Source organism: Orycteropus afer, unplaced genomic scaffold (genome assembly GCF_000298275.1).
Source record: "Orycteropus afer afer isolate SDZICR_OR568_19922 unplaced genomic scaffold, OryAfe1.0 scaffold00231, whole genome shotgun sequence".
Taxonomy (NCBI): domain Eukaryota; kingdom Metazoa; phylum Chordata; class Mammalia; order Tubulidentata; family Orycteropodidae; genus Orycteropus; species Orycteropus afer.
This window is the reverse complement of record NW_006921818.1, coordinates 4,994,644-5,016,794: the sequence shown is the minus strand read 5'-3', so window position 1 is coordinate 5,016,794 and position 22,151 is coordinate 4,994,644. Positions and strand designations below refer to the sequence as shown.

Below are 22,151 nucleotides of genomic sequence, written 5' to 3'. Positions count from 1 at the left end.
CTTTCACTGGCTAATTTTCAGAAATACTGTATTCTTACACAAGTAACACGTTATACCAAACTGTGCACGTTCATTCCTTTGATGTTCATTTCCCATGTGTGCTACATGTGTGCACACATTATTTATGTGGATGCATTATATGTGGGAAAATACAGTAGAACACAGGCCTTTCTTCCTAGTCTGTCTTAGTCTAGAAGTGCCACTGAAACTTGTCCACCACGGGTGATGCTGCTAGTATATGAAATACCAGTAGTATAGTTTCCCAGCCACCACAGTATGACAAACTGACAGATGATTGGTAATAATAACCAGTTGCTGTTGAGTCGATTTCAACTCAAGGCAACCCCATGTGTGTCAGAGCATAACTGTGCTCTAAAGGGTTTTCAATGGCTGATTTTTCAGAAATAGATCACCAGGCATTTTTCTTCAAGGTGCCTCTGGGTGGACTTAAACCTCCAACTTTCCCATTAGCGGCCAAATGTGTTAACCCTTTGCACCACCAACTGACTTCAATAACACTGAGATATTATTTGCCTTTATTTTTTAATTTACTGTACTGGCATTTGCACTGATAAAGCAAGAAAATAATGGAAACAGTGGCACCAAATTGTAGTGGTTTATTGGTAATCCTCACTGCCACACAGTTGTAATTTTTTATATATATAAAGCATTTTAAATTAAGAACATCCTTAATGAAGCAGTAAAAATTACTTTTATTAATATTTTGTGTAAAGAAATGGGGACATACACATATAGCACTTCTGCATACCCAAAAACGATGGTTGTGTCATGGCTGTTCCAAGAAAAAGCACCTGTGCAATTAACCTGGTAGCTGAACTACTCTTTGTTTTTGCTTTTTTTCCTCCTAAATACCATTGTACTTGAACATCTGACACACTGTTACATATTTACTCAAAAATGAAAGGTTTGAGATCGGCTTTTCTTCAAGGAAAACCACAGTAATAGTTGTTAGTGATCAAATTTGGGTTTTCAAATGAAAATAAGAATTTTGGAAAACTTGCACTAGTCCCTGTGAGCATGATAGCTTCTTGATATCAGAGGCGATAGTAAAAAGTTTTAGTGTTTCCCAAGTGTATAGTAGAGCTGACAAGGGACAAGGTTGTAGTCACTTCTTGGTCACAGCCAGCTACAAAGAGGGACTGAGTAGTTGAACCTGTGGGCTCGGGACTATAGTCACAGGGGACATCAAGTTCAATTGGCATAACATACTACACAGAACATTGTTCCACCTCCTACTTTGGCAAGTAGCAACTGGGATCTTAAAAGCTTGCAAGCTGCCATCTAGATGCAACGATGGCTCTCTCCTTGTCCAGAGCAAAGAAGAACGAAGAACACCAAAGATTCATGGAAAGAATTAATCCTAGCGACTGGTACACCACGCAATCCACAGCCTATACAACTATGAGACTAGAAGAACTAGATGGTGCCCAGCTACCAATGTCAACCACTTGGAGGGGGACCTAGGTAGGAGACCCTGGATAGAGAGGGAGAACAATGTGGAACAAAACCCAAAAGCATTTGGGGAAAAAAAAAAAAAAAAAAAAGGGACCAGGTTTGCTGGTCCAATAGAGCCTGTTGGAACCACTGAGACTGTGGCCCCTACCTGCCCTTCAGGTCTGGAATTGAACTCACATCTGTGGTTTCCAGCCAAGCAAAAGATAGGCACAGGAGTTGAACATTTACCTGAGGTAAATATACTCCTTGGAGAGAACAATCATGGGAGAAAGAAGGGCTGTTTATGCACAGGGAGACAGCTCAGGGGGCAGGGGTGCATGGAGGGATGGACACAGGGAAGAGGTGACTGTCAGGAGGAAGTGGGAGGGGAGCTGTTGCATTGTGATGAATTGTGGTCAATGTCATGAGACAAAGTATATGTGATCTGCTGTATGGAAAGTGAATTTGTTCTGTAAATTTTCACCCAAATCACAATAAAAAAAAAAAGTTTTAGTGTTTTGATAACAAATAATGAAATATGTCAACATTTGGAGGGTCTGCATAACTCAGTGAACCAATGCTTTCCAAATGACCCTATCTATGTATGACTTCACAAAATCATGTACAATTAAGAATCCATTCAAAGTGCAAGATAAGCCAATGACTATAATGTAATAGAGCATGAAGTTCATTAATGTGGCTTTAAATTCCACATTGCCATTAACCTTTAAAAAACTATCACTTGGAGAAACCAATTGACAGAGATACAGAAGATAATCCTGGAGCCCTGAGCTTTGAAAGGAAATATACAGAAGTGGATAAGGCACCAACTAGTGGAAAAACCTGAACGAAAACAGTGAGTATGGAGACAGTTGGAGCAATGGATTGTCAGCTACTCTGATAGGACCGACAGCCTGAATATTTCCAAGTGGTGCTGGGACCTAAGAACTGACCTAAAGATCAGCCCTGGTCACCAAGAGCTGCAGGGATGACTGCACTCGTGGCCTATGACTAGGAAGGGAAACAGCAAGGAGGGAGACAACCTGAGCTGTGGACTTTTGGCTGTCTGGAGAGTGCAGCCATTTTCATTGTTTACATGTGGTGGCCATTTTGGATATTTAAAGTGACCAAGGGCTCAGCCATTTTGAAAGTTTACAAGCAGCAGCCATTTTGGATTTTAAAGTGACAGCATTCTCATTCGGATTCCAGGGACCTAAGAATAGGCTTCATTTTCCAAGAACGGCAGGGACATATGGGAGGCAGGCAACGGGAAAGGAGACAGGTGGTGAGTGTTTAAGTGCTGCCAACTAGTGAATAGAGGAGCACAGCACAGTACCCTGCTTACATAGCTAACATAAAAAAAAACAAAGGAAACGAAAATCGTGGGCAAGTCACTCCAACATACAATCACCAATTAAATATAAACAAAAAAACATCAAAATGCCTTGGAGACTACAGAGCATCACAGTACACAAAAAGAAGCAAGATAAAGCAGGAGAAACAAGGGACCAGGATACAGACCCAAAACACATCCCCAAGGAAGACACAGCACTGGAACTCCCTGATAAGGAATTCAAAAGAATTTAAATAAATTTAGATACCTTCAATGGATTGAGAGATAGATCAACGAAAACACTGACAAAATTGAGGAAAACATAGAAAACCCTAGAATGATTTTGTTGTTGTTGTTATTTGCCATCGAGTCGGCCCTGACTCATAGCAACCCCTCCTTGGGTTTCCAAGGCAGTATCACTACGGAAGTAGGATTGCCCAACCTTCCTTCCGGGGAGTGAATGATTTAGAAAGACAATAAAAAAAGAGTTCTGGAAAGATGGCGGAATAGGCAGAAGGACTGCACAGACCCTCTTCAACATAGAAAAGGTGAATTAATTAACACAGATACAGAAGAAAGACAATACAAGAACAAAATGGCAAAATAAATGAAAAATTAGAAATGATACAAAATTGACAGAAAGAAATCCAGAAGATTAATAATAAATTTTCAGAAATAGATAATACAATGCACAAGCAAAAGAGTAAAATTGAATCAATGGAAGACATAATTAGTGAGATTGAAGGCAAATACCTCAATACTTCTTTGGAAAGGGATCAATCAGAAAAAAGATCAAAACAAAATGAAGAAAGCCTAAGGTTCATGTGGGATACCATCAAAAAGAATAATTACGTGTCACTGGAATTCCAGAACAGGAAGAGAAAAATAAAACCACAGAAAAAATTGTCAAAGATTTGTTGGAAGAGAATTTCCCTGGTATGATGAAAGATGAGAATATATCCATTCAAAAAGTCCAATGAACCCCAAACAGGATAGACCCCAAAAGAAAATCACCAAGGCATATCATCATCAAACTCACCAAAACCAAAGACAAAGAAAGAATCCTAAAAGCAGCATGGCAAAAATGAAAAGTTACCTACAAGGGGCAACCAATAAGAATAAGCTTGGATTTTTCTTCAGAAACCATGCATGTGAGAAGACAATGGGATGGTATATATGAAACCCTGAAAGAAAAAAATTTCCAACCAAGAATTATATACCTGGCAAAACTGTCCCTCAAATATGATGGTGAAATTAGGACATTTACAGATAAGCAGAAATTGAGGGAGTTTGTTAAAACCAGACCAACCTTACAAGAGATGCTAAAGGGAGTCCTTTGGACAGAGAACCAACAACAGCAAACAATAATTGACCATTAACAAACACACATGATGACATAACCCAGAAACCAACCCAATTATAGAAGTTTCCAAAGTAAATAAGTCTACAAGATTATAAACAGGGAACCAAAGACATCAATTGACAAATGAAGACAACTACAAACCAAAAAGATAGAAAAAACTGTGTTGTTACAGAACTTCTAAATGGTAGGAAAGTCAAGACAACTACAAGATAGAACAGACTGTTCTAAACTTGGGAAGAAATTATAAATCACAGGGTAATCTCAAAGAAAAATGATAAACCTTCACATCAAAATAAAAAAAAGGACCAGTACGAATATTCAGCAAATGCTAAAACAATAGCAACGAAGGAAGTGATAACATGATTCATAAACAAAACAAGCTCAGCATAGAAAATTATATGGAACAAAGAAATCAACACCACAAAAAATATATAACAAAATGGCAGCAACAAATTCATACTTGTCAATAATTACATATCTGACAAGAAATTTATCTCTAAAACTTATAGAAAACTCCAACACCTCAACAACAAAAAGATTAACAATCCAATTTAAAAATGGGCAGAAGACATGAATGGACACTTCAGGTGGATAGTCAGGTGGACATCAAATACATGAAGGAATGCTCATGATCATTAGCCATCAGAGAGATGCAAATCAAAACAATGAGATACCATCTCACCCCAGCACTAATGGCAAAGTTCAACAAGACAGAAGATGGTGGATGCTGGGGGGGATGTGGAGAGATTGGGACTCTCGTACACTGTTGGTGGGACTGTAAAACGATACAACCACTGTGGAAAACAGTATGGCAATTCCTTAAAAAGCTGGAATTAGAAATACCATTTGGCCCAGCAATCACTTACTAAGTATATATCCTATAGAAGTGAGAGCCAAGACAAGAACAGATATATGCACATCTATGTTCATTGCAGCTCTGTTTACAATAGCAAAAAGATGAAACAACTATGTGCACATCAACAGAAGAATGGATAACCAAACTATGATACATACACACAATGGAATACTACACAACAGTAAAGAATAATGTAGAATCTGCCAAACACCACATAATGTGGATGAACTTGAAGGACATTACGCTGAGTGAAATCAGTTGATCAAAGAAGAACAAACATAGTATTAGTTCATTATTGTTGAAAGTCAAGGAAAGGTTTATATATGGAAGGGAACTTTGTTGGTTACCAGGGGTGGGAGGGAAGGGGAGGGAATACTGCAAAAGAAATAAAAAAAGAAAAAAAAAATGCATTGACTCATGTCACATTAGTTCCGTGTATTTCACTGTAAATTATATTTCAATTAAAATGCATTAAAAAAAAAACTATCACTTGTACCATTTAGGTGTGGTAGAAAAGAAAAATATCCTCAATTATCTGAAAAGACTATTAAAGGGCTTCTTCCTTTTCAGCTAAATATCTACGAGGCCAAATTTCCTTCAATCAACATCATTTCACAACTGATATATATTCTTCAATGTCTTCAATTAAACCAGACATTACAGAGATTTGTATGTAAAACAATACCACTTATCTCACTTTTTTGTGAAAAATATATTTTTCATTAAAATGCAATTTATATAAATATATAATAGGCTTATTATTGTATTTCTTAGTTAAAAAAAAAAAAAAAAAACACCTCACTACCATGGAGTTGAGTCCAACTCATAGCAACCCCTTCTTGGGTTTCCAAGGCAGTACAAACCCACCAGCCACTCCTTGGAAGGAAGGTTGGGCAATCTACTTCTGTAGTGATACCACCTTGGAAACCCAAGGAGGGTTCTCTATGAGTCGGGTCCGACTCGATGGCACATAACAACAACAGCAACAATATCTCTACAATCTACAGAAGTAGATTGCCCAATCTTCCTTCAGAGGAGTGGCTGGTGGATTTGAATTGCCAGCCTTCTGGTTAGCAGTCAAATGCCTTAGGCACTACACCATCAGGTTGGTGTAAATTTCTAACATTGTAAGTTTGAAAGATATAACTCACATAAGCAAAAGCTCTTTAGGGTCCTCAACAATTTCTGGTAGTGTATAGAGATCCAGGTCCTAACCACTATCCATCTGTCAGTTTATCATACTGTGGCTTGTGTGTTGCTGTGATGCTAGAAGCTGTGCCACTAGTATATCAAGTATCAGTAGGGGCACTATGGTTGACAGGGTTCAGTGGAGATTCCATGCAAAGAAAGACTAGGAGGAAAGTCCTGGTGATATTCTCAATATTAGCCAATGAAACCTTACGGATCACAACAGAACATTCTCCTACTTGTTTGCTTTGGACATGTCATCACGTGGGATCAATCGCAGAAGGTGGACATCATGTTTGATGAGGACGAGGGCCAGTGAAGGCAGGGGAGACTGTCAGGCGAGACAGACTGACACAATAACCCCAACGATGACGCTAACATTTCATTCTGTTTTTCATAAGGTTGTCATGAGTCAAAGTAGATTCCAAGGCAGCTATCTATCTACCTAAAGTAGTCCTAAAATCTAAAAGTTTGAGAACTGCTGCTCTAGGACGCTTTCTTCTTTTCCTGCCGACCAATCCCAGTACAAAGAATTGGGTATTAATTACAGTTTTGTTCAATACTGAGCTCTCCAAGAAACTTCCCTGATAGATCACCTTCTACTCACACTGCCTTCTCTGCAATCCCTCTGCAGTTACGTTGTTCCTGTTTCCCCCGCTGTTTTCAAATCTCAGGTTCTCTGGAGATACAGGAACAGAGAATGAAGAGATTCGCGCACTTGTTCTAGGCCACAGCAGCCTTTCCAGGAACTTCCTCAACTCTGCGGTCATCATCTCTGGGTTAGAGTCTGATATTTGCCGCCGAAACGAACCCTAACATCAAGGTCACTATAACCTAGAGAAGCCTAATGACCCGGAGGGACCCAAAGAAGTTGGAGGAGACCCCGGGTCATCCTAGGGTCCAAAGAGCAGACATTCTTCTGAAGGGCCCAAGCATGAGATGCGTTGTGCACTGCTTGAAAACCGAGTCTGGAAGCATTCTTGCCCCTCCTGGGTAAGGCGAAGCCCGACCACACCTCCGCGCTGTCCCACTCCAAAGCTCCGGGCTCAAACCCCTGCCGCGAAGTACGGAGTCCAGCATCGCAGCTGGGGACCTTCACGACAGTGTCTGCGCTTTCCGGCCGGCCGCGAGTGTGCAGACGTGTCGGGGAGGCGGGGCCTGTAGGAGCGACCTCCAGCATCTCCCGCAGGCTTGACGCTGCTGCTGTCGCCTACCTGTCCCCACGGGTCATGGCAGTGTCCGTCCGGTCCGCGCGGGCGCTGCCTGGCTCAGGTAGGCTCAGAACTGCACCCTTGGCGTGAGAAAGAGGTGCTGTTTTCAGCGGCGGGGACAGAAGGATTGCCTTGTGGGATCTAGTGGTGAAGATGGTCTTTATTGAGAGGAGGCTTTGGGGTGATGATGACATTCAGGGGCGCTTTAAGTTTGGGCGACTGCAGTCCGAGAAGGGTTCTGGAGCATTGATTGAGAGGTTCTGCGAGAGGGGTCGCACTGCAGGGATATTTCTGATAGCCTGGGAGGCAGAAGGGCCCAGGTAGCAGAAGCCGAGACTGAAAGGGCTGATTTTTGTGACTTTAAGCACTCCTCCCCCACTCCCCCGCCTCACACACGCAGACATACAAACTTGTTCCCCATTTATTGGTTGCAGATAAAGTACAGAAAGAAAAGGCTGGACAAACCTCAGAGCCTAGGCAGGGCAGCCGAATGGGGAAACTCTTGGGTTTTGAGTGGACAGATTTGTCCAGCTGGAGAAGGCTGGTGACCCTGCTGAATCGACCAACTGATCCTGCAAGCCTGGCCGTCTTCCGTTTTCTCTTTGGTGAGTCCAGTTTCTGGGAGGGACTAGTTTAGTTGGAGGTGAGAGATTGACAGTAGTTCCTTGTCCGTTTTTTGGTTACTTAGTGGATTTACCTCTCTTTTCTTCAAAACTGAAGATACTGATATAATGCAAAAGGTCCTTGTAGAATTTAGGATCCAACCCAGTTTTGTCTCCTATTAGGGTTTTTTTTTTCAAAGAGAAAAAGTGTATCACCAGCTAATATTGCAAAGTAACAGACAGAACCATTTGTCAAGGAGGTTTTAGAAAGATCTATGCCATGGCTGGTTCACTACGTTAGAACCAAATCCATTGTCGTCAAGTCTATTCCAACTGACAGTGATCCTATAGGACACAGTAGAACTGCCCCATAGGATTTCCAAGGCTTAATCTTTTTTTTTTTTTTTTTTTTCAAATTATTATTGTGATTGGGGTGAAAGTTTACAGGGTAAATTCATTTCGGTACAGCAGTTCATATATATTTTGTTTTATGACATTAACTGCAATTGCCCACAATGTAGCAGCTCTCTTCCCACTTCCTTGCTGTAGTTACCTCTTCCCTGTGTCCTTCCCTCCCATGCACTCTGTCTCCTATTAGGTTTTGATGGGCAGAAATGCTTTGATCTGAGGCTGTAGGAAATCTAGAGGTGGAATAACAGGGTCCCATTGTGCTTGTACCATGAAGTTTACCTGGGAACTATGGTAAGCACTTTAGAGGAACTGGTGGGATGATGGGCCAGACTTTTTTTTTTTTTAGGATTTGGGTGAAGATTTACAGAGTAAATTCACTTTTCATACAGCAGTTCACATATACTTTGTCTCATGTCATTGACCAAAATTTACAATGCAGCAGCTCCCCTCCCACTTCCTCCCCATAGTTACCTCCTCCCAGTGTCCATCCCTTCATACTCTTCTGCACCCTGAGCTATCTCCCTGTGCATAAGCAGCCCTTCCTTCTCCCATGATTGTTCTCTCCAGGGCATGTGTCTACTTGAGGTAAATGTTTAACTCACATGCCTGTACTTTGTTTGGCTGGAAACCACAGTTGTGGGTTCAATTCCAGACCTGAAGGGCAGCTAGGGGCCATAGTCTCAGTGGTTACACCAGGCTCTATTGGACCAGCAAACCTGGTCCCCACCCTCTTCTTCTTTTTTTTTTTTTTTTGCCTCCAAATGATTTTGAGTTTTGTACCACATTGTTCTCCCTCTTTATGCAGGATCTCCTACATCCCTTCCAAGTGGATGGCAGTGGTAGCTGGGCACCATCTAGTTCTTCTGGTCTCATAGTTGTATAGGTTGCAGATCGGATGGTGTACCAGTCGCTAGGACTGATTGTTTCCATTAATTTTGGTTTTCTTCTTTCTTCTTGACGAGGAGAGACCCGTTGTTGCATCTAGATGGCAGCTTCCTAGCTTTTAAGGTCCCAGTCGCTACTCGCCAAAGTAGTAGGTGGAACAATGTTTTGTATAGTATGTTATGCCAATTGAGTTTGATGTCCCCTGCAACTATGGTCCCAAGCCCGCAGGATCAACTACTCGGTCCCTCTGGGTAGCTGTGGGCCAGACATTTTGACTGTGATTCCCTAATCAGGAGCGTCCTAGCTCATAGACCACAGCATGTGTGCTTGGAATGGGTTACAGATGTACTGAGATATTAATCACTTTGCCCCCAGTGGTTTTAAACTGGGTACAATTTTGTTTCTAGAGGCATTTGACATTGTGTGGAGACATTTTTAGTTGTAACAACTGGGAGTAAGGCAGCCATTGTCTTTTATGTAGGGGCAGGAATTGTGCTAAACTTCCCATAATGCAAAGGATAACCTCTCCCAACAAAGAATTACTGGTTACCATCGTCCAACTCATAACGACCCTATAGGACAGAGTAGAACTGCCCCATAGGTTCTCCTAGACTGTGATCTTTACGAGAGAGCAGATCACCAGGTCTTTTCTCCTGTAGAGTTGCTGCTGCTGCTGTTGTTATGTGCCATCGAGTCAGACCTGACTCATAGTGACCCCTCCTTGGGTTTCTGAGGCAGTATCACTATGGAAGTAGATTGCCCCACCTTCCTTCCGAGGAGTGGCTGGTGGGTAGAGTTGCTGGTGGACTCAAATCACAAACCTTTTGGTTAGCAGCTGAAAGCTTAACCACTGTGCTACTTGGGCTCCTTAACAAAGAATTGTCTATGGCCTAAAATATAAATAGTCCTGAGATTGAGAAACACTGCCTTAACTGGAGCTGGCTTCCTGACCTGGTAGCCTTTTGTGTTTACCACAGTGTGTTTGTCCATATAGTAGTTTTCTGAGTGTGCCAGTAAGCAAAATAGGTTGAGAAGCATCCAAGAGCACTTTCTGTAGCTCAGTAAAACAGACCTGTATAAATATAACTATTGAAACCCTAGCAGTTTTTATAGCATTTAGAACATTTCTCTCATTCAGTCCTTATTGTATCCCTATGAAATTTTATGATCCCCTTTCATACCTGTGGGATTGGCTAAGTGGGTGCAATAGCTGTCTGAGATCACACTACTGGTATAATGCTTAGATCAGGGCAGGCATTCAGTAATTACTGTTGAATGAATGAATAAATGGCAGAGTCAGGGTTAGAAAAGAAGTCTGACCCTGCTGGTGGGTGTCCTCTACTGTATTGCACTGCTTCCTTAGCTGAGGCCTAACAGGCCCCTCCCCTCACTGCCTTCTCAGGGCTGTTGATGGTACTGGACATTCCCCAGGAGCGAGGGCTTAGCTCCCTGGACCGCAGATATTTGGACGGGCTGGATGTGTGCCGCTTCCCATTACTGGATGCCCTGCGCCCATTGCCACTTGACTGGATGTATCTTGTCTACACCATCATGTTTCTGGGTAAGGGGAACTGTGGGAAAGAAGGGAATCTTGACTAGTCTACCTGAAACAGAGAAATACAGAGCATGCTGGTGAATGACCAAGGTCTTAGGCTCCTTATTTCACTTTGTCTCCTGTGGATCTTAATGCTATGTGCTGTCTGAGCTGTGGCCCCATAACTCTTCTTTTTAAAATAATACTTAATTTTCATTTGGTTTTAGCTGATTATAAAATGCCTGGTGACATTTTTAAATCCCACCCGTAGCATGCTCTAGGGAATCTGGGCCTGTGGTGACCCCTTGACCTCTTAATCCTCTCCCCCACAAATCCCAGGGGCACTGGGCATGATGCTGGGCTTGTGCTACCGGATAAGCTGTGTGTTGTTCCTGCTGCCATACTGGTATGTGTTTCTCCTGGACAAGACGTCATGGAACAACCACTCCTATCTGTATGGTTTGTTGGCCTTTCAGCTGACGTTCATGGATGCAAACCGCTACTGGTATGACTCTGGGGGGACAGAAGGGAGGGTTGGCTGGGTCAGGATGGTTATCAGAGACAGGGACCCAGTGAGGTCCTTGAATTTGCCCAGCAAACATATTTTCAACAATGCTTTACTACTTTTGGTTACATAGTCACACTTTAATTTGGCTGGATTTGGGAGGTGGGAAGGGGACAGCCAGGTAAGAGCACTTGGCATAACAAAATACAAAATGGCTCCATTCCCAGTCCTTCATTCTTTCCATATCTCCCCAGGTACATTGATCTATCTGTTTACTTCCTGTAACTCTCTTAGAGACAAATGAAGACTTAAGCCACACTTAGCTGAGATATGCATACTTTCTCTGTATGAGCCCAGAAGGGTAGAGTTGTTGTTGTTATGTGCTGTTGAGTTGGCCCTGACTCATAGCAACCCCTCCTTGGGTTTCTGAAGCAGTATCACTACAGAAGTAGATTGTCCAACCTTCCTTCTGAGGAGTGGCTGATGGGATTGAACCGCCAGCCTTCTGATTATCAGTCAAGTGCCTTTAGGCACTATGCTACCAAGGGTAGAATTAGAATCAAGAATAGAAGTTGTTATGAGGCAGAGATCATGAGAGGGGAGGGCCCATGGGAGCGGCTCAGCAATGCTGTCCTGGGAAGAAGATAGCCTCTCCTGTTTGCTCTCCTCCTGTTTGCTCCTGTCTCTGGCTTAGATGACCAACTCTAAGCAGAGGTGGTGAAGGGATTTAGAGACAAGGTGGTAGGTCAGGTGATTTTTAAGGATTCTCCCCATTGTTAAATGCAAAGCAAATATGAGGTGGGGTAGGGAATGATTGGAAAGGGCACAATAAAAATGTCTGGGGTGAACAAAAAATGAAAAGCAAATATGACTTGTCAGTAAGATATACATAGGAAAAATTCTCAAACATTGAATTTGTTAGAGATTTATGTCTTAATTAAGTTTTACTCGTTAATACCGCCCCCAAAAAACGAAAGCTATTGCCATGGAGTCGATTCCAATTCATAGTGACCCTCTAGTACAGAGTAGAATTACCTCATGGAAATCCAACGCTGTAAATCTTTACTGAAGGAAACTGCCACATCTTTCTTCCATGGAGCAGCTGGTGGATTCAAACTGCTAACCTTTCAGTTAGCAGCTGTGCTCTTAATCTCTGCACCACCAGATATCCTGTGCATTAATACACCCATACAGATACCCCTTTTGTGAACCTTTAAACTCATTCAGAATGGCCAGCTCCGATCATAGGGAATTAAGAGGCAGTGTTGACCAGGGTGTTGAACTGGTTCATTCTAGTTCAGCTCTCTGCTGAGAATTTACATTCCCACCCAGAGGTAAATGTAGCAAGATCCCTAGGTGATATATATATACAGCTATAAGAATTGCCTGGGGATCATGTTAAAATGCAGACTCTGATTCAGGATATTTGTGGTGGAAATACAATTCTCACTTGGGGATTGAACCGGAATGAACTGGTTCAAAGCCTTGTTCTTAACAGAATATACAGAAAAGTTCCATTTCTATGACTTTACACAACTGGGAAAAAAAAAAAAAAAAAAAGCCTGTACTTACAGAGGGCTTTCTACCCACCAGGCACTATAGTAAACACTTTAAAATTTTTCCTTAGTACACTCCCATGAGGTCCATAGTGCTCTTCCCATTTTGTAGAAGGCTTAGAGAAGTAAAAGATTTGCTTAAGATGACATAGCAGGTAAAGGATAGAAGTGAGGCTTCAGGTCTCCTTAACTGAAAAATCTCGTACTCTTGACCACAAGTATAAGCTGCCTCCTTGCCCAACTGCTCTGCTTACTGATTGTCTTTTTGAAAACCTGCTTTGCTTCTGCCTCCCCAAAATGCATGTGGTCTCCCTAGCCTGGGTTTATCAGTTGTCTTTCAGGACAAGTTGTTTAGCAGGTGCCCTCTGGTGTTGGATCCTGGCATCCAGGTCAATAAAATGTCATTTTGTGCTGTACATTCTGCTGTTGAGTGTTTTGAATTATTATTTTTTAAATAATGCACTATATGTATATTTATACATATCTTTAGCTTCTCAAACACTCCCTTAAATTTGTTCTCTTCTTTACGCATCTAACATTGTCTTTTTCGTGATTTGATTCATTAGGACAAACCCATCTGCTAGCTGACTAATGGTAAACATTGAACTTTTTGTTGTTACAACTTCCTAGTTGTATTTCTCTTACAGCTTACAGTAATCACTGTTACGATTTGCTCATATAATTCTAAAGGACCTCAAAATAGCCCAGAGAACCAGGGAGGATATGGGAAGTGTTCCTGGGATACATAGGTTTACCACATTTCAAAAGAAAGATGGACATGAAGCTCCTTACGTTTCTCGATGTAGGTCTATGGATGGTTTGCTGAGTGCTCAGAAGAGGAATGCCCAGGTGCCCCTTTGGAACTATGCAGTGCTCCGTGGCCAGGTATGGGGTTTTATAAAGAGGGAGGTGCTCATTGACAATCATGTCACATGGCCATCACACTGCCACAATGAACTCTCTCCATCTCCCTGGATCTTCTTTTTTCCTTTTTGCTGGAAAGCTAGGCTTTTCCATTTTTCCCAGTTTCTTAATCTCTGAGTTCTCTCACCTTGTCATGGAAAGGATGCAGCTGTGTCCCTGTTAAAGTAGAGTCCTCATAAGAGAAGGGATCACATCTGTGGTTCATAATTTTTGCTCTGGTGCCTGGTGTTGGTAGGATGTCAGCACACACCACTTGTTGAATGGGTGAATATCTGAAATGAATGAATAGAGGAATGGATCTCCATTTCCTTGGGCCCTGGACAGAGATCAGAACTCACTTTATTCTTGACTGCTTGTAGAAAACAAGGTTCTTTTTTGTTTGAACATTCAATTTTCATTTTGTATTTTTAGATCTTCATTGTGTACTTCATTGCGGGTGTGAAAAAACTGGATGCAGACTGGGTTGAAGGTTATTCCATGGACTACCTGTCCCGGCACTGGCTCTTCAGTCCTTTCAAGTGAGTAGCAGTCAGGGCAGAGGCTCGCTGAGGCATGTGTACAGAGCTGGTGCCTTGTCCCCCTTAGGTCTGCAGGAATGGCTGCTATTCCTACTTTGCATTTCCTACATACTTTCCTCTGCCTACTCTTCACCTTCCTGTTCAGCAGAAGCAGGGTCAATGATAGAATTCTACTTGCCTCTGGGAGACTATAATATTGGTAGGAGAGAAGGGAAAAGAAGGAAAGAAAGGAAAGAGCCACAGTGGGGAGTTGATGAATGAGTCAGGGCCCCCAGCAGTTGCAGTGGGTGGTGTCTGTGTCCTTGGGTTGCCGCCTAAGCCTCTCATTAGGGTTCCTCAGCCATTGAGCTGAGAAGATGGGCAGAGTCAGTGTTCCTGCTCTGATAGAACCATTATTGCCAACCCTTTACACAAGAGAGGTTTTCCTCTCCTGTTTTCTCTCCCTACTCTCTTCTTTCCTCTTGTTTCATATTGTTCTTTTTCCCTTTTCCTGTTATTTCCAAGTTCCTTCATATTATGTTAGCCAAGCCATCCTGTTAGAGTTTGTCCTCACTCATCTCCATGAGGACTCTGACCCTTGCCACACCCACATTTCTTAATCAAATTTTGTCCTTGAAGATCTGCCCTTGCTTATTGCATAAGCTGGAGAAATGTAGACACATGTGAAAATGAAAGGGGGTTGGAAAATTCTACTATAGGGTGGATAGATACCTTAGGAGTTTTTCTACCCACCACCCTCTGGGGTGGATCCTTTGACAAGGACAAGGTAACAGAGGTAAATTTTGCCATGAATTGCTGTGAATGCTGCTGAGTTCTCCAGTGGTACCTACCCTTTGTCCCATGTGTCTGCAGACTAGTGTTGTCTGAGGAGATGACTAGCCTACTGGTGGTACATTGGTGTGGGCTACTGCTCGACCTCTCAGCTGGCTTCCTGCTCTTCTTTGATGCCTCAAGACCTGTTGGCCTTCTCTTCGTGTCTTATTTCCACTGCATGAATTCCCAGCTCTTCAGCATTGGTCAGTACCTATAGTCAGGTAGGAAATAGGAACCGCAGGTTTGCAGGGAGGGACTAGCCAGAGGCACTGTTGGGGAATGGAAGATGTGCTAGAGCAGGAGCTAAATTGAACCAAGTACAGTCACTATCAGATGGCCTTAAATAGGGATGAAAGGAGTAGGGCTTCTGGACTTAGTATGTAAGGGATCTCTGGGAAGTACAAGAACCTTATAGTTAAGAACTTTCATTTTAAATGGAACCCCTCACAGAGGCTTCCTAAGGGAGGGGGTTGAAGGAGTTACCTTTGTTCTGTCCAACTGGGCTTCTGAAGTGCTTATTGTCTCTCTGTTTTCCTAGGTATGTTTTCCTATGTCATGCTGGCCAGCAGCCCTCTCTTTTGCTCCCCTGAATGGCCTCGGAAGCTGGTATCCCGCTGTCCAAAAAGGCTGCAAGAGCTCCTGCCCCTCAAGGCTGCCCCTCAGCCCAGTGCTTCCTGTGTGTACAAGAGGAGCCGGGCCAAGGGGAGTCAGAAGCCAGGGCTGCGGCATCAGCTAGGAGCTGCCTTCACCCTGCTCTACCTCCTGGAGCAGCTCTTCCTGCCCTATTCCCATTTTCTCACTCAGGTGCGTGTGGGCTGGGAACGTGTGGCAGAGGCTGGGCTTCGTAAGTGGCAGAGGTGACTATAGTAGGGAGAGAATGGGCCTGGTTTTGTAGTCTTGTCTTGGTAGAGGATGGAGTTCATGTGAGAATTGTGCTTTAAGCTGATTCCTCTCTGCTCTGCCTTTTCAGGGCTATAACAACTGGACAAATGGGCTTTATGGCTATTCCTGGGACATGATGGTACATTCCCGCTCCCACCAACATGTGAAGATCACCTACCGTGATGGCCGCACTGGAGAACTGGGGTACCTTAACCCTGGGGTGAGACATCTGATGCTGACAATTTATTGATTTTCAGAGCCCCCTGTAGATTGGTCTGGGTTGGTCCTACACACACCACGAACTAACCCACTGTCATTGAGTTGATTCCAACTCATAGCCACCCTATAGGATAGAATAGAACTGCTCTATAAGGTTTTCAAGGCTGTAAATCTTAATGGAAGCAGACTGCTTCATTTTTCTCTCGTGGAGCAGCTGATGGGTTCAGCCTGTCAACCTTTCGGTTAGCAGCTGAATGCTTTAAGCACTATACCATCAGAGCTCCTATATACACTATAAAGCAAAACAAATATGGATCTGTTTTGCTCTTTCTCAGCAGCCAGGGTGAGCTTTCTTTTGTGTGGATTAAGATAGGGCAATGTCACTCACATTCTTGAATTGAGATTCTGCCATTAAGATTTAGAAAGGGTAACAGCAGCATTACTTATGATAGCCAAAAGATGGAAACAAGCCAAATGTCATTCAACAGATGTATAAATACACAAAAAGTAGTAGTATATCCGTATAGTGAAATATTAATCAGCCATAGAAAGGAATGAAGTTCTGATGCATGCTACAACATAGAACACTGAAAACATTATACTGCAGGAAATAAGTCAGAAACAAAAGGACAAATGTATGATTTCACTTACATGAGACATCTAGAATAGTCAAATGTATAGAGACAGTAGATTAGAGGTAACCAGGGCCTGGGAGTAGTGGGGAGTGGGGAGTTATACAGAGTTTCTGTTTGGGTTCATGGAAATTTTGGAAGTAAATAATGGTGAACGTTGCACAACGTTGTGAATGTAATCAATGCTACTGAATTCTATACTTAAAAATGGTTAAAAAATTGTATGGCATATATATTTTACCGCAAAAAATAAAAATAATAACAAAGAGTTAAGAAAGGTAAGTACCACTAGTCCAGTAGTGAAAAATGCATTCCCCAAAGGCAAGTTTTATTTTCTTTTGGCCAAAGTGAGCAGCAGGTAGGGATCAATGTGCCACTGACAGTGCATGACCTGTCCAGGAAGTTGATAACCATGAGGTGGGACTAATGTGTGGGTTTGGGGCAGGTGTTCACACAGAGTCGGCGATGGAAGGATCATGCAGACATGCTGAAGCAATATGCCACTTGCCTGAGCCTCCTGCTTCCCAAGTACAATGTCACTGAGCCCCAGATCTACTTTGATATTTGGGTCTCCATCAATGACCGCTTCCAGCAGAGGTGGGCAATGGGAGCAGAAAAGGGAGAGAACAGCCCATGCTCCCCAGTGTTGTCTTGCTTGAGAGGCTCTCCCATCTGGTGCATGTCCCTGTTGATTTGGTTGTGGGCATAGCTGATTGCTTCCAGCAGGGGGCACTATCACATAGAAGAAAAGTTCACTGACTTGTTCTTTTAGACTTAACCGGATTCCTTCTGTGTTGCCACTAACCCCATTCTTCCCAGTGCTCCAAAATCTCTCTCTCTGCCCTGGACTGGCAATAATGTGCTGACATAAAGCCATTTCTTCTACCTGGAAACCTTACTGCCTCCACCCAGAAACTGTGTGAACAAAACTTCAAGTTCTCATGGGTGAATAACTGTGGCCTCCTTAGAATATAGTTTTCTTTCCTCAGGATTTTTGACCCTCGTGTGGACATTGTGCAGGCCGACTGGTCTCCCTTCCGGCGTACATCCTGGCTGCAGCCACTTTTAATGGATCTGTCTCCCTGGAGAGCCAAGTTACAGGAGATCAAGAGCAGTCTGGACAACCACACTGAGGTGGTCTTCATTGCAGACTTCCCTGGTATGGAGAGGAGTGAGGAGAGGCTTTGCGGTCTTTCCTCCTGGCTTCCCTGGCCAGGGATGCTGCATGTGGCAGAGGGGGGATGCTAAAGGTAGTGATAGGGTGGGTGTAATGTCTCTGTTCTGGCTGAGAATTCACTCTGCGATGATGTGGGATGGTGAACATTATTGCCCCTGGCAGGGCTGCACCTGGAGAATTTTGTGAGTGAAGACCTGGGCAACACTAGCATCCAGCTGCTGCAGGGGGAGGTGACTGTGGAGCTGGTGGCAGAACAGAAGAACCAGACTCTTCGGGAGGGAGGAAAAATGCAGGTATTTTTCTGGGATTAAGAATGGTAGAAAGTTTAGCTGAAAACAACTTTTGAACCTTGGACCAAAATTATCTTGTGACGTCATCTTTAAAAAAAGAACGGCAGAAACTTTAGATGAGCAGTATTCATTTATTACAGACTCACAATGCTTTATCATAGCAGTAGTGCAGTGTGAGCTCAAAAGGCAAGGGCCCCTAGGGCTCTTCAGAGGTGGTTACTTCAGCCTCCAAAACACAATGAGAAGAAAGATGCCAAGAAAAGTAGACTAGGGAGTCTATAGGCTAGGTTGGGAAAGGTTAGAGAATGAAAAAGATCCATTCCTTCCCCCTTGTCAGTTGCCTGCTGGTGAGTACCACAAGGTTTATACCGTGTCATCCAGCCCTTCCTGCTACATGTACATCTATGTCAACACTACGGACCTTGCTTTGGAGCGAGACCTGGCACATCTGCAAGAACTGAAGGAGAAGGTAGAGAATGGAAGCGGTGAGTATGTGAGGATTTAGGTTGCTATAGTCCCTGGTTACAAGAAGTCAGGGTTGTGAATGAGGATCTAGCCACTAGTCAGTGAACTTGAAGCTGGTGGGGATTCTAAGAGAATGATTCATCTTTGTGATTCCTCTTTTTGCTGTCTTCTGGACAGAAACAGGGCCTCTACCTCCAGAGCTCCAACCTCTACTGGAGGGGGATGTAAAAGGGGGCCCAGAGCCAACACCTCTAGTTCAAACCTTTCTTAGACGCCAGCAGAGGCTCCAGGAGATTGAACGCCGGCGAAATACCCCTTTCCATGAGCGCCTTTTTCGCTTCTTGTTAAGAAAGCTCTATCTCTTTCGCCGTAGGTAAGTTTCACCCACAAATGCCTGTCATTGCCACCCCATGTTTGCAAGCTGGGTAACCATTCTTTGTGAGGGTAACACTAGGGATTCTCCCCCAGGAGAAGATAGTTGAGCACTAGATGTCTCTTTTTCCCTCACCATTCTCTCCTTGATTAATGAACGAATAAATGGCCTGTGTCTAATGGCCTGCTGTCTCTTGTTCTGCCTCACCTTATCTCCAGCTTCTCACGGGTCATTCCTATGCTACCTTGGAATCCTCTACCAGACTTTATAAAGGAATGTGGGTGCTTTCCCACCTGGGATGTGGAGGGTCACTCTGGGGAGATTCCCATATATGCTTGGGTGACAGGAGCTAGGACCATGTGTTCCCTAAGAGCTTTGACAGGAATTCCTATGTTGAAGTAAGAGTTTGAAATGGGTGGCCTTTTTCCTCTTTTACAGTTTCTTGATGACCTGTATCTCACTTCGAAATCTGGCCCTCGGCCGTCCTTCACTGGAGCAGCTGGCCCAAGAGGTGACTTATGCAAACTTGCGGCCCTTTGAGCCAGCTGAAGAGTCGAGTCATTCACACACAGATTCTTCAAATCCTAATCTTCCTGAGTCAAACTCTGACTCTGTTCACTTAGAGCTCTGAGTGGGATCAATTCTTGGATTGCAGATAGAGGAGTAAGCAGTGAAAGGACCATTACTTATACAGTGGACATTGATACAGAAAAATTACCTGGGTTTTTTTTTTCCACATTTTCCCCCCTTGTCCATAGCTCTTTTTAATTTGGAAATGATAGTTTAGATGAGGTTAGAAACAATGTGAAAATGTCCTTATAGGATAAAGGGGTAAGAGGTTTAAAATGACTGGCCCCTTGGTGAAAGAGATATAATGTACCATGGTGAAAGTAATAGCTACTTTCCAGTGCTCACTAGATGCTAGGCACTGTGAGCACTGCACCAACATTACCACATTTCATCCCAATAGCCATTACCCCCATCTTATAGTTGGAGAACTGAGGTTCTGAGGTAATATTATTTGACTGAGATAATTCAGATAGTTTGAACAAGTCTAAGTTCCTGTGCCCTGCCTTTTGTAATTTTCAGAATCACTGATTGTAAGTTCTGAATTAATGCAATTTAAAACTTATCTTCTCAATTATAATGGTAACCAGGTTCTAAAAGTACAGCATAGTTTTATCTTTACTATTATCTGGCTTCTTCTGCTTCTGTTCTCTATATAGCCAAGTTTTCCACTAACAATTATGAGAATAGTCAGAACATCACCACCAAGGTTAAACTAATTAGGAAAATTAGATGACTGGTATTTCTCTAAACATAAATTTAGTATTAGGCATTATTCTAGTCTTTAGTTGGCAGAAGATGTAAAGCAACAACTTGATGAAGGATTAAGGATTGTTTGCAGTCACTGTAGGTTTGGATGTGCAAGGGTTATTCAAGTTCCTCATTCAGTGAACATTTACCAAAAGCCTGGCATTGGGCTAAGAAGCAGGAATGCAGATAGTAATACAAGAAACGGTCCCTGCTAGATGTGGTGGTCTTTTTCTGTAAAGATTACAGCCTTGGAAACCTTATGGGGCAGTTCTGCTCTGCCCTATATGGTCACAATGAGTCAGAATAGACTTAATGGGTTTATTTTTTTGGCTGCAGAACTATGGTCTTTTGGCAGACTGGCAGTAATACAAAGTTAGTGCTTTGATAAAGGAGTGACAGATGATGAGTTTTTAAAGATCTCTCTTTAAATAATTCCCTTGAGTTCTTTCTTAGGCAGCTGCCTTTCAGAGCGGAATGATTACATCTACACCATGGTTTCTCTCAGTGCCATTGAGTCTGATAGTGACCTCCATTGGGTTTCTGAAGCAGTAAATCTTTACAGAAGTAGATCACCCCTCAGCTTTCTGTGGAGCGCCTGGCTTTTAACTGCTGATGACCTGGTTAGCAGCCAAATGCCTTACCCACTACGCCACCAGAGCACTTTCCATGGTTTCTGGTGATACTTCTGTGAATCCTTAGATCTATGTATCTAATTAGCTCCATCTGGATATCCCACAGTACTGTCTGCTCTAAATAGAATTTACCTAATTCAGATCTGCTTCTCTTTTATTAGTGACAACTCTATACTTTTCTGACTAGGCCATCTGAGTTATCAGCCTTGACTTTTCACTTTTTCCTAATTTCAAGTTCTAGCAATTTTTCTCAAAGCTATTTATGTCATCCCTACCTTTTTGTCTTCTTCCACTTAGTAATCTAATTAGGAATAAACTAGAGCAAGGCCACCATGTGAGTTGTGTAGGTTTGGGCTTGCCGTAAGGACACCCTACTGAGGTGGCCAAGGGCAACCTGATGAAAAGTTTTAATTCCTGTTGCATAGGCTATGAATGGCAGTGACACATGATAGCTTTCAAAGATTTGTGGGGTGGAGCACTGGTTTTCAATCCTTTTGCAGTATCTTTTCTCATTTATACAATGTACCTTAGCATTATACCCTTTATCAGTGAGACCAACTATTTCCTAGTCCCCAAAACTTGACTGGGAAGTAGCTAATTCTTGTTTGTTAATGGGCAAGGATGCTGTCTTCCTTAAGCTGTGAAATCCATTTTCCTTATGAGACTATTGGGGTAGTTTTGTTAAGGTGGCCTTCTAAAATTATCTACAGGAGGAATCAACCTCTGCGACTACAGTTGGACAAATGGCCTATTAATGTCCTCTTAGCCAGAAGGCTTCTCATCCCATCCCCCATTATCTTAGGTGAAACAATCTTTATTCAACATAAACACAAGTAAATTTTCCCTTCATAATATCAACAATCCATTACCTGTTTACTTTCTCAGTTGTGATCATCCTTATATATAGGGGTTTCATGCCTCCACTCATTTGCTTTAGATCTCCCACACCAGCTTGCTTACTTTGCATTTTCAGGATAGGCCTCTTTAAGCTCTTAAATCTACAAGCTCCT

At 42.8% G+C, this 22,151-nt stretch overlaps 2 protein-coding genes across 2 annotated transcripts in view; one reads left to right on the top strand and one right to left on the bottom strand.

The window, feature by feature from the left end:
* VAMP8 (vesicle associated membrane protein 8) overlaps positions 1-7,375 on the bottom strand; it is a 30,172-nt gene extending 22,797 nt beyond the window's left edge. The window contains exon 1 of the mRNA XM_007948908.2: positions 7,211-7,375. Within this exon, the coding sequence (XP_007947099.1) occupies positions 7,211-7,375 (165 nt within the window). The remainder of the gene's footprint in view (positions 1-7,210) is intronic.
* Positions 7,376-7,424: 49 nt separating this feature from the next.
* Positions 7,425-19,823, top strand: GGCX (gamma-glutamyl carboxylase). The gene is made up of 15 exons (XM_007948891.2): positions 7,425-7,467; positions 7,841-8,011; positions 10,707-10,865; positions 11,178-11,343; positions 13,706-13,784; positions 14,235-14,341; positions 15,194-15,357; positions 15,693-15,958; positions 16,125-16,256; positions 17,333-17,484; positions 17,877-18,046; positions 18,227-18,357; positions 18,692-18,839; positions 18,997-19,192; positions 19,631-19,823. The coding sequence occupies exons 1-15, from the start codon at positions 7,425-7,427 to the stop codon at positions 19,821-19,823; spliced, it is 2,277 nt and encodes a 758-aa protein (XP_007947082.1).
* The last annotated feature ends 2,328 nt before the right edge of the window (positions 19,824-22,151 follow it).